At 40.1% G+C, this 12,201-nt stretch overlaps 1 protein-coding gene across 2 annotated transcripts in view; it reads right to left on the bottom strand.

Moving 5' to 3' along the window:
- The window catches only part of taok2b (TAO kinase 2b), a 28,779-nt gene that overhangs the window by 2,382 nt on the left and 14,196 nt on the right, over window positions 1–12,201 (bottom strand). Inside the window, exons 12-19 of one of the 2 annotated variants that reach the window (XM_014013912.1) lie at window positions 11,942–12,148; window positions 10,464–10,666; window positions 10,193–10,370; window positions 9,879–10,007; window positions 9,565–9,768; window positions 9,197–9,436; window positions 3,579–3,791; window positions 1,582–1,764 (exon numbers count right to left, since the gene is read on the bottom strand). In XM_014013912.1, the coding sequence (XP_013869366.1) occupies window positions 1,582–1,764; window positions 3,579–3,791; window positions 9,197–9,436; window positions 9,565–9,768; window positions 9,879–10,007; window positions 10,193–10,370; window positions 10,464–10,666; window positions 11,942–12,148 (1,557 nt within the window). Of the gene's footprint in view, window positions 1–1,581; window positions 1,765–3,578; window positions 3,792–7,232; window positions 9,437–9,564; window positions 9,769–9,878; window positions 10,008–10,192; window positions 10,371–10,463; window positions 10,667–11,941; window positions 12,149–12,201 lie in introns of those variants that run through there. The other variant, XM_014013911.1, reaches the window with a different exon arrangement.

Genomic DNA, 12,201 nt, shown 5'->3' with positions numbered 1-12,201 from the left:
ATGTGATATTAGAATTTTCTGAGACAATGAATTTTGGTTTTTCATTTTTTCCCAGTAAGAGGTTATTTAATAGAATTTTTGGACAAAAAAAATCGCAATATATCGCCTTGCTTTCAGTAATGCAATATATCGGGATATATCGTATCGTGACCCCTCTGTCATGATATGTATCATATCGCCAAATTCTTGCCAATACACAGCCCTACACATTGTCCAACAGTTCATGAACAACATTTCTCAACACGCAACTTAGTGATTTCATCATCTATAGTCAATATTATCGAAGGATTCAGAAAATCTGAACAAATTTCAGCAAGTAAGCAGCAAGGCTGAAAACCAACATTGAATGATCGTGACCTTTGATCCCTCAGTCACTGCATTAAAAAAAAGGATATTAGCAAATGGACTCAGGAACACCAGAAAACTATCGTTAGTGAACACAGTTCATCTCTATCTACAAGTGCAAGTTAAAACTCTACCATGCAAAGTCAAAGTCATATATCTACAACACCCAGAAATGCAGCCGGCTTCTCTGRACCTGAGTTCATCTGTGATGGACTGACACAAAGTGGAAAAGTGTCCTGTGGTCTGACCAGTTCAAATTTCWGATTRTTTTTGGAAATCAKGGACCTTGTGTCCTCCTGGCCAAAGAGGGAAAGGACWGTCTGGATTGTTATCAGCACAAAGTTCAAAATCCAGCATCTCTGATGGTATGGGTATGCRTTAGTGTCCCATGGCATGGCYAAMTGTCACATCTGWGATGACACCRTTAATGCTGAAAGCTACATGCAGGTTTTRGATAAACGTGTTGCCATACGAGCCACATCTTTTTCAGGGACGTCCTGCTTATTTCAGCAAGACAAKGCTGAGCAACATTCTGCAYGTGTTACAACAGMGTGCAGGTACTATACTGACCTGCCTGCAGTCCAGACCCGTCTCCCAMTGAAAATGTGTAAAGCACAAAATACAACAGCAGAGACCTCGGACTGTTGAGCAAATAAAGTTGTGCATCAAGCAAGAATGAGAAATAATTCYAGCTACAAAGCTTCAACAATTAGAGTCGTCAGTTCCTAAAGGCTTATTGAGTGTTGTTAAAAGGAAAGGTGATGTAACACAGTGGTAAACATGACCCTGTCCCTGCCAGCTGTTTTCGAATGTGTTGCAGGTATCATTCATTTGAACGTTAACCATCTTGTCTTTGTAGTGTATTCAACTGAATATAGGTTGAAAAGAATTTGCAAATTATAGTATTCTTATGTTTTACACAACGTCCCAATTTTATTGGAATTGGGGTTGTACATCACAAGAAAAACACACTAAGTGTGTATTTTTGCATTTAATAAGCAAAGTAAAACTTGCTGTCTTAAACCTCACAACTATAAATTAATGATTAAACTGGTCAGAGCAAACTGAACTTTAACATTTTTAAWACACTCTTAATTTCAAAGAAAGTCATTTTACCTCAGTTTGAAGATTATGTGTTTTTTGTTTTTCTCTGTGCCTGGTGAACGTTTCCAGAACTCACCAAACTCCTGATCTACCATTTAAGAGCGTGTGTAGAGATTGCCAAAGGAGTCTAACCCTCTGCTCCAGCAGGGCCCGGCGGATGGAGACCCTCTGCTCCAGGTCTTTGACCTCCCTCTCGTGCTGCGTGTCCGTGTGGATCTTGATCTTACTCTGGTAGGCGTTGAGCAGCTCCAGCTCCTGCTGCAGCTGCATCCTCAGCACCTTGTACTCCGCTTCCTGAGTCTCGTCCAGCCGCAGCTACAGGGCAGAGGAGGGAAGCAGCGGGATGAAAAAAAAAAAAAGAATTTTACTCGACTGATCTGGGGAACGATGTCCGTTTCTGTACAGGAAGAGTTAAAGAAGGGAAGATTTTCGAAGGTCTCACAAAAACAGAAGGGGGATGCAAGAGGCCTAATAGGATTGATGCTGACAGCAGATTTATATATGCAGCATTAAAATGAGTATATCTAAAAGAATCATGTTTACTGCACTGCAAATTGAGAGCACAGGTAAAAAAATATAACCAAAAAAAGTTAATTTATTTATGTATAAACATTTTTTTTCATCTTCAGATTATTGAGATGATGTTTACCTTCAGCAAGAGTGGACTGTGGCCCAAACAAGGACAGGGAGGATTTGGTTTGCTGAGCTTTAATGGCACATGGCCATGTGAGGTAATTAAAGTCGCAGGGAGTTATGTCACATAAGAGACGTGCTGTTTCGTCACRTCCTCTCCCTAATATGTTTTATTCATATAAATGCCCAGGCTTAGTGCGGGCAGAGGCAGAAGWCTGAGTGCAGCTTTGAAAAGATCCTAAAAATCTATTGTGACGACGATCCTCCTCCTTTGATAGTCTGCAGCACTGAATCAGACTGAAAGACCATCAAGGAAATCTCCTTTTGACATCTCACCTAAAAATATAAACTCTTCACGAGTAAAACTCAAAGTTTGCTGAACTTGAATTGTACTATAGATTTACTTCATTGTATAACCGTTACAGAATGTCCTGATTTGTTGGTGGKGTTGCATTTTATCAGACCATATTAGCAGCTGGAAATAAAGTTCCAACAACAGAACTTTTGCACATAAAAAAAACAAAATTGTGGTTTATGGTTTGAGTCATCTCTAGGCAGCCATTTTTGCTACTGAGTCTACAACATTTTTTTTGAGATAATCAATCTGTAAGTTTTTATTGATGTGGATCATTTAAAGTGGTTCAGTTTTGAGAAATGCTTCCAAAGCCTTTGAGTTGGATGAATACATCATTTTCAAATCAGTTCTGATCATAGAGCTGACATGATCAGAAAATTTACCTTTAAACCTAAGCAGCTGTTTCACTTTCAGAAAAGTAAAGGTTAATAATTATTTTCATGTAAAGTTCCACGATACAAATAATAATTTACTGTCATTGCAAGATCTAAATGATGGCTCGTACTGTGCATATATAGGTTCTGGATGGCAATAATGTATTTGATCAACTGATTAAACCTTTTTGGACATTGTGATGTGTGTGTGAGGAAAATGATCACAATCAGTTTAGTCATCATGAATTTTCAAAATTAAATACCATCTCTAACATTCTGCAGCTCTGCAGTAAAGGTTGGCTCTGAGTGAATTTGGGGTCAATATGTTTAAATGTTTAGTTAAATATCAATCAGGAGGATTTTTCTCTATGAARTGTCTCTCATACATGAAAGGCAACTCATTTGTCCTTTGAGGTTTGATGTTGCTGTGTGAACTTGATTAAAATGAATATTTTTAAATCTACAACTTGATTGTTTTGGTATTCATACAGTATGTGGCCTCAGGCAGGTGTTTGTCTCTGACCCTCCACGTCCTCTTTCCCTTCAAGCTAAAACGTAATCAATCCTCCCAGAAACTCAGGGGGAATAAAATGTTTGGAAAAGGGAATTTAAGTATAAAAAAAAAGAAGCAGAAGTTTAACTGGAGGTTAACACTTGGGGAGTGGGTGAGGCCGGCTCGTTGGCAGCAGGCAGGTGGGAGGGTGGAGCCGGGCGCTGCGGTGTGGTGTGGTGTGGGTGTGAAGAGGACGTCTCCTTGCCTTACTCACAGCCTGTGTGGACAGCATGTCATTGATGGAGTGGTCGTACTGCTCGGCCAGGATGGCCAGCTTACGGGTCTGCTCGTCCTTCAGACGCTTCAGCACGGCCTTGTGGTCCGATTTGGGCGTGTTCTCCAGCAAGTGGTTCCTCAGGGCCTTGTACTGACGGGTTTGGATCTTGCAGGTGTCCTGGAACTGACGCTTTATCTGAAGCTCTTTGGACTGAAGGAGAGAGAAGAGAGATGGAAGCAGCTGGGCTAAAGTGCTCCTGTGGTCTGAATGAATGAATGAATGAATGAATGAATGAATGTTGATTTGTTTTGTGCAGAAAATTTCTGCAAAAACGTGACTTTTTTCTAGGATATTTATTACTTATTAATACTGTATTTACTAGTTAAATAGCTTCCATTTAGGCCAATAATAGTTTTATAAAGGTGCTTATTTAAACTTTAGCTTGCCTTAAGAAACCAGCAACTTAAAAACTAAATCATTTTGAGTTCTTATTTTATTCGACCAGTCAAGCAATTACAAAATGTATCATCAACAAAGGTTTAATCAAACTACAGAAGTAGCACCAAGCAGAAATAGTTTGCAATCATACTTCTTAGTGCAGTTTTAAATATTTATATTACAAAATGTTTAGCTCAGTTGGGAGCAAGGAAACTTTGATTTTTGCACCTTTTATACTTTTCAGAATATTGAACTTTAAAATACTTAATTTTAAATTTCCATAGAATTACATAGTTCTTGTCCGTTTTTTCATAAACACACTTAAAACTGTTTAAAATAACAGCACTGTTTTTCTTTTACTATGTTACTTTAGCTTTTAGCTACGGTTCTGCTCCCTTTAGCTTTTAGCTATTATTAGTTTCCTGTTAGCTACACCTTTTGCTAAAATGTAGCTAGTTTTGCTGATTTTAAGGCTCTGTCACATTAAACAACTTATGCCAACTTCTGAACATTTTAAAAACATCTACATTAAAGAAGGAATTGAAAAAAATCAACAGGATGCTTTTTCAACATGTACATAATGTAATTCGAAAAGGTTCAAATATATAACTTTTATTAGCAATTTAGACATAAAAATGTTTCATAAGTTGGCATAAGTTGTCTAGTGTGACAGGGTCTTTAGTTTCAGCATTGGTTGTACTAATTGTAGCTACAATTTGTTTACTTTTAGCTGATTTAATCATCCATCTGGCTAATTTTATTATTTGCAGTTTGCTAAAATGAACATCAAACATCTTTGCTAATTTTTACTCATTTTGTCAAATGTGTTTTTGTCATGTTTTACTGCTTTTAGGTATCGTTATGTATTATTTACTTTTTGGTTTAAGCGTGTTTTTTCTTTTAGTTCCTGCATTACTAATTCTATCTACTGTTAAGCTAGAACTTAAAAAAGCCTGTTTTGCTTATTTCAACTTTCAAAACCCAGCTTTAGCATCTTCAGCAAATTTGACCAAAATCATTCCGCAGTCAAAAGTCTGGTTTGTGATAAAATCCTCCACAGACAGAAAATCAATCATAGACTTGAAAGATTAATTTTTTTAAACATAAAATGCAATTTTCTGCAAAATTATGGAATTATTCTAGAGGAAATGTTTTCACTGTGAAGGCTTAAAACAAAATGAATCCAAAAAAATGTTAAAAATAAGCCCAATTTGAACTGAACATAAACTCTGAAATATATGATGTAAATTTAAACATTTTAGACTGATTTTAACCTTTATAGATGTACAAGTTGCCATGAATTAAACTACTTTTTATTTTACWTTTTGTGGACGACAAAAATAAGGGCAAGACAAATGTGTGATGATACAAAACGAAAATGAAAAAAAAAAAATGCTTAAACCTTTGCATAATAAGAATTAACGAAACAGGGTGAACAAATAAGGAGGTGGCAATAATGGAAAATAAAAAAAACAAAAAAAAAAAAACAGACAGGACAATGATTTCAAACCAAAGGAATTTATTTTTTATGTGCAAATAAATGTTCTATGCTTTAGAGCACACAGCCGTACAGAAAACCCATGCAGCTAAAACGAGGACAACAAAATGTCCATCCAAAACAATGCAGTACTAGTTTCATAAATACTGCATATATATAAAAATAAAAAAATAAAATAAAATAAAATAAAATAAAAACGATGATATAACTTTGAGGAAGTGCCAACACTTGGACTGTGTTGCAACAAAACAGAATGCAACATGTAAACATACAGAGAGGAACAGGTAAAAACTGAACACAAATGTAAATCAATGGCAACAAGGTTACATTCGAACAAACAGGGTTTGTTATGAGACTTCTCTTTTTAAGCTTTGCTCCCTGGATGCAGGTCGACAGGAAACAAAACCTGCTACCKTCCTGTTTCATTTTCACTTCACAGMTAAGACTGAGCTTTTAATCTCCAGAATCCTCCACTTTAAACGTGTCCGATCAGATTTTTCAGCAACACCTGGCTGCTTTTATTTCCTCTGATGCTTCTCTTTGTAGGCAGACTTATGTTTTTCACATCAGAGAGACTTCAGTTATATTAAATAAACTTCCAGGAGCGCTTGTTTTTATTTATTTGTCCTGCTGAGTTTAAATTAAAACAATTAAGATCAAGTATAAAACAAATACTGTTTTAGCCATAAAAAAATATCTAAAACAGAAATTAAAAATAAATATTTGGTTTGACTTTTTCACTTTTTTTGTCACTGAATTTTGGTGATCAACGATCTTTGGTTTCAAAATCATTAAAACCTTGAAAACATCTAAGATAGAAAGTAACTGAATTTACACTATTCTGTTTCAAAGGTTTAAGTGAAACTAATGATTAAAAATAAATAAAACTTCCTCATTTGGCATTTTTAATAGCATTTGTGAAATAACTATTGAAAAATGTTTGGTGATTTTTCACTTCCTCATTTGACTTATTCTTTGTTTCTGTATTTCTCAAACATTGTCTCTGGCTTCACATAAATTAAGTTACACTGAAAAATTAAATAGATTTTCTTTTATATTATATAACTCTAAGGCCTATTTTGGTTTTCATGTCCTTGGTTTCACTTCACAAAAGACTACCATTTATGCAAAGTGTTGAAAAGTAGGCACTATTCTTGTTTTATCACAAAGGGAAAATGTTTACACGGTAAATCTTAACAAGACTATTGCGTCAAGTGCAATWAAGTAGTCCAGCGATAAAAAATAAAATAAAATAAAAACTGATTTCACCAACTTTATGAAATGGCTTTGAAGTGTAAGTTCAACCTGAACATAAAACCTTAGCATTTACAGCTGAATTTATGTTTTGGATGATTATTTCAAGTCAAATAAACAACTTCTATTTGCTATTTTCTATTTGGCTCCAAACAGTGTTTCATCATGGTCCAAAGGTTTTTCCACTCAGCTGTTTATTGCACTTTTCTACAGACTGACAGCTAGTGTTCAGGGTTATGTTAGTGAAATCGTTACGTATCCTTTTTGTTTCTTTTTTTCACAGTAATCAGCATACAGGAATGACATATCATCATTGGAGCTGTTTAACACTGTAATAGTTGTTCTAGGCACTGACAAATCAGTGCACCGTATCAAATAAGACCACTCTAAGGTAAAAAATAAAAATAACACAAGATTGCACAAAAAATGGTCTTAAAAATAACCATAAAAATGTCTTAGAAATTAAGAGCAAAATAAAAATATTTAAGAAACTTTAAGGAACTTTTACAAAAAGCACAATATTAAAATGTTAAGATTCACTGGATTTGAGATAACTGTTTGATCAGTCTGTAGACCTGGTAACAGTATGGCTTCGTGCTCGTACGTTCACTTTAAATACAGCTTCACCAGCCAAAAAATCTGTTTCAGCCGGAGTGCGCACACGTACACACGTGCTGCTAAAAGGAGGCTAATTTTTAAGATGTGTGATCACAAACCCGTTCAGAAATGATCTAAAAAGGAGAAACATGTGGGCCCAAACCAAAAACACAAACAATGGTTGACAAATGGAACGCAGAGCGTGATGATGACYGAGCTCACACGAACGCATCACCCACACACCTCCCTCTGCTTCCAGCTATCTCCACGGGCGGATTTTACCCCGGACAAACCTTCCAGATGAAGTTCGCCTCAACCCACACTCCCACCTCGCCTCCTCCCGAAACATCCTCACCCTCTCCTCCCTCCTCTTCCTCTCCATCTCTCTCCTCTTCCTCTCCTTTTGCCTCCTCTCCCTGACCTCCCGGGGGAGCAGTCGGGGCAACCGGCTCGGGAGCTCCTTCTTCAAGAGACCCAGAGTTTGGAGCTTTGCACGCACTCCGACGGGCAGTTTTAGAACAACCAGTCGGACCAGTTTTAGGACTATGGTGTTAGTAAAGTCTGCCAGGACCCCCAGCGGGCGTCTACTGAAGCGCCTCCCCCAGAGGAGGCACTTGGACAGCAGAGAGGTGCCACTGCAGCGGGCCTGACACTCTAAAGGCAAGCTCTTCAGTGGAACTGGAATCCTGGACTGGCGCACCCCCCAGTTACGCCCAGCTTTGGGGAACATTTCATAAAGGTTTCGCTCTGCCACACCCCCCAGGACTGACTGGCACATGGCGAACAGGGGTCGAGGAAGCCGGAAGAGGACGCGCATGCACAAGCGGTTGATTTTACGAGGCGCATGCTGGAAGAAGTTGCGAGCTGGCCTGACCACCAGGACCACAACCAGGTAGAGGGAAAGGAAAAGGGAGGGGGAGCTGAGGAAGGAGGCGGAGATGAGGATAATGGGGATGTAGTAAATCCCCAAACTGAAGGAGAGGCCCAAACTGAAGAGGGCGCTGGTCCAAAGGCTGAACGACAAGAAGGTGGAGAGGGACAGGGAGCAGCAGGAGCGCAGCAGGAGGTAGGAGAAGAAGAGCGCCAAGAACGCCAGCTCAGCAGAGAGGATGAGAGAAGCCACGGAGGGGAGGGGCGGCGAGCGACGGAGGGAGAGGAGGAAGATGGAGAGCAGCATCAAAGTGAGGTTGGAGGGATGGGCAGCAGCAGAAAGAGAGAGGAGGAGGCAGATGGCGTGAGAAAAGAGTGAGGGGAGGGAGGCGAGCGGTGGGGGAGGAGGAGGAGGCGAGACAGGACCGGGCTCCAGCTCTGCTGTGGGTTCAGGGAAGTAAAACTCTGACAGCTCATCGATGTCTCGGTGCCGTCGCTTTTCTGGGCTCGACGATGAGATGAGCTCTGATGGACAACCATCAGCCACACCCCTGCCCTCTTCCTCCTCCTCCTCCTCCTCATCATCGACATCTACAGGAGACATTTTACTGTAATCCTCCTCATATTCCCACTGAACCCCCTCTACTTCCCTCAACTCTTCGCTCTCTCCCAGTTTCCATTGATCAACATCTCTGTCACCAGTTCCCTTCGTTTCATCGTCCTCTTCATCCATCTCAAACTTCCTGTCAGCCTCAGACACCCCCTGATCCCCCACCCCATCTCTATAATCCTCATCTCTGAGTTCTACAACTCCGTCAAGCTCATCTCCATCATCATACAGCTCTCTTCCTACCTCACCGCCCCCCTCATCTTCTACGGGGCCTGTCTCACGGTCCCAGCTGCTGCTCAGACCCTCAGTCGACGGGCTCTCCTCAGGAGACCCCCCGCTCTCACTCACTTTCAGGCTCTTGGGCTGCTGGCGGACCTCCACGGCGTGTTTTTGACGCAGCTCCTGCTCGCGCCTCTTGTTGTACTCCATCTGGTTGGTGAGCTCCGTCTGGTGCTGCGTGCGGATCAGGTCGGCCCGCGTGCGCTGCACCAAACTCAGCTGCCGGAACTCCAGCTCCTGGGTGGACTCGTGGTGGCGCAGCAGCATGGCACACTCCAGGTCCTTCAGAGTCTGCTTCTTGTTCAAATCCTGCACAGAACGAGACGACAGTGAAGAGGAGGGACAGTTTGACAACCTTTAACAAAACACATTTGTTTACAGACACACAGGCGTAAGGACTAAAACTGAATCTGGTCCCTAATGAGGAAGAAAAGAACCTCTCTGAGCAGATCCTGCTCCAGGTTGTGGCGGGCCAGCAGCATCTTCCTCTTATATTGGCGACTCTGGAGCTCATAATACTGCCTCTGCCTCCTCAGCAGACCGGCCTCTTCCTCTGCCTGCAGCTGCTGCATGCACTCCTTCTGGTGCACCAACCATTCCTGTTTCTCCCGCTTTGGTGTCGACTGGTTCTCATTCAGTTCCTTCAGTGGTGGGGGAAAAAAAAAAAAAAAAAAAAAAAAAAAAAAGTAAAATGAAGATGTTTCAAACTTTAATTTCTGAAAAAGGATAACTTCCCAAAATGTTAACGGACCTCTTTAAGCTGCTCCTTGCGCTGTCGATACTGTCGCTTCTGGGAATCAAGCAGACCGGTCAGTTCCTTCTTCTGCTGGCCCAGGATGTGCTGCTGGAACTTCTTCTCCTCAGTCAGGACAGCCTTTGTCTGAATCAAAACAAGCAACAATGCTTAGAAATTTACCATGTAAAGCCTGTAAACAAACAAGGTACTGAAGTTGAATATTTAAACATGACTCCACTAAGCACTGCTGCCCCTCTCATTTCTGTTGTTTCTCGTCTTCATGTTAGGTTTCTCATCAGTTTTCTTTTCACGGGTCACCTTCAGCTCACCTCCTTCTCCAGGACCGCCTGGTGCTTCTTGGACAGTTTTTCTACTTCCATAGAGAAGTTGTTCCTCTGATTCTCCAGCTCTTTGTCCAGTCTCAGCTGGTGTTCATCCATCTCTGACTTCAGCTTGTTCTCCAGGCCCATCAGCTGCTTCTGGTGCTGCCGCCGCATCCGCTTGTACCTGTCCAGAGACGTCATGAAGGCTGTGTTTAAACAACTGAGCTTTAAAAACRGTTCTGCTTTAAAAGTCCTCGTTGACAGATGTGACCCTCACCCAGACATTTGCTCTCTGAGAGCCGATCCCTGTTCGTGTTCCTGGATCTGACGAGTGACCAGTGAAGCTGTCCTGATGGTGGCGAAGTGATCTCTGCGCCGACGTCTGCCGCCTCCTCCTCCCCCGCCACCGCCACCMGACGAAGCCTCTCGTTGTGATTCGGCCTCTGGCTGATATGGATCATCATAGATATTGTCATGGCTCTACATAATGGAGGAGAAATAGAGCAGAAAAACAGGTTTTTAGCCTTTTTGCAAAACAAAGCAAACATTTATTTAGAATAAWTCCCTTTGAGCAGTTGGAGCAAACTGACCAAACAATAAAAACTGCTGCTGGCAGCTGGTTTAATGTTTGCCGTATCAAGTGATCAGAGAAAGTCCCCCAGTCCAAAATTGTTTTAAGCCAGGAATTAACTGCATCTTGAAAAATCTAARTAAGTAATTAACGACACCTGTTACTCATCACAGGGTTGTTTTATTGTAAAAACAAATTTACTGATTCATTAAAAACAAATTCAATATTTTGAATGTTTGTGAAGCCATATTTTYGTACTTGCTTGAGAGAAAGATGTACCTTAATCCAGGGTATAGGATTATGGAATTGTCTGGAAGATGATCTTAAAAATGCCAGAACTATGTATAGATATTTAAGAAACAGATAAAAGCAAGTTTTCTGAAGGTATATGGAAAAGTAAAATGAGAAGCTATATGAAATGTGGTTTGAGTTGATGTTTTTATTTTTATTTGTATTGTTTTATAAATTATGTTTTGTTTGAATAAGTTCTGAGGATAAAAGGGGCAGACATTATAAGACTTATTCTTCTTTTGCTAGCTTTCATTTTATTTTGATTTGTGTATTTTGTTTGTTTTTATTGTATATAGTTATTTTTAATGAAATGAATACATTTTTAACTTAATTTATCCATACCTTGTAAAACAGAAAATGCTAAATTATGATTAAAATATGTAATTTACAGTGAAATTATGTTTATTTATTTAGAGATATATAAATTTATTGCCCCATGACTCTTATCTAAACACAAAATTTGAATTTTCCTATATTTTTAAAATTCTTTAAGAACTACTGTGTTGGCAGCAACACAGACTGCTCTAATCCACGCCTGCAGGTTTTACTTGGTGCTGCTTTTACTTCACTTGTCCTGTAGGGGGAGCAAGTTTGCACATGTGAAACTGAAACAGAATCCACTGCAGAAAACGTCCAGTCAAAATAAACCAAAACAGCTTAACATCAGCATTTAAGACTCTACTTAAAGTTACAAATGACTAGACTATGATACAAAACCACAGAGACACAATGTCAAAGAAATGTTCAAAGATTCTTAGTTTTAATTTAGAAACAAATTTATCTGATCTAACATTACTTAATGTGACGCTTCCTCTGAAAGAAAAGTCAGCTTTTCTCAGATTCCTATATATAAAAAGCTCCTTTTAGAACTAGAGTTTAACACTTGAACTGACCAGGGGTTTGTGCAGGACGGAGCTGTTGGAGGTGACTGTGTGCTCCCCCTCCTGCATCATGGCCATCTCCCCGCTGTCGTCTGAGCCGTCTGCCAGGCTGTTGACCGAGCTGCTCTGGGAGCTGGCGCTGATCGACATGGACGGCAGAGAGTGGGAGCTCTCCATGCTGTTGACTGTGCCGGTGTGTAACATATACTGCTCCACATCCTGAAACAAGGAAGCAAGAGGGGCATACTAGAATTTAAAAACACACATTCAGG

The sequence above is a fragment of the Austrofundulus limnaeus genome, unplaced genomic scaffold (assembly GCF_001266775.1).
Source record: "Austrofundulus limnaeus strain Quisiro unplaced genomic scaffold, Austrofundulus_limnaeus-1.0 Scaffold108, whole genome shotgun sequence".
NCBI classification, from domain to species: Eukaryota; Metazoa; Chordata; class Actinopteri; order Cyprinodontiformes; family Rivulidae; genus Austrofundulus; species Austrofundulus limnaeus.
The sequence above is the reverse complement of the archived record's forward strand: the minus strand, read 5'-3'. Positions and strand labels throughout refer to the sequence as shown.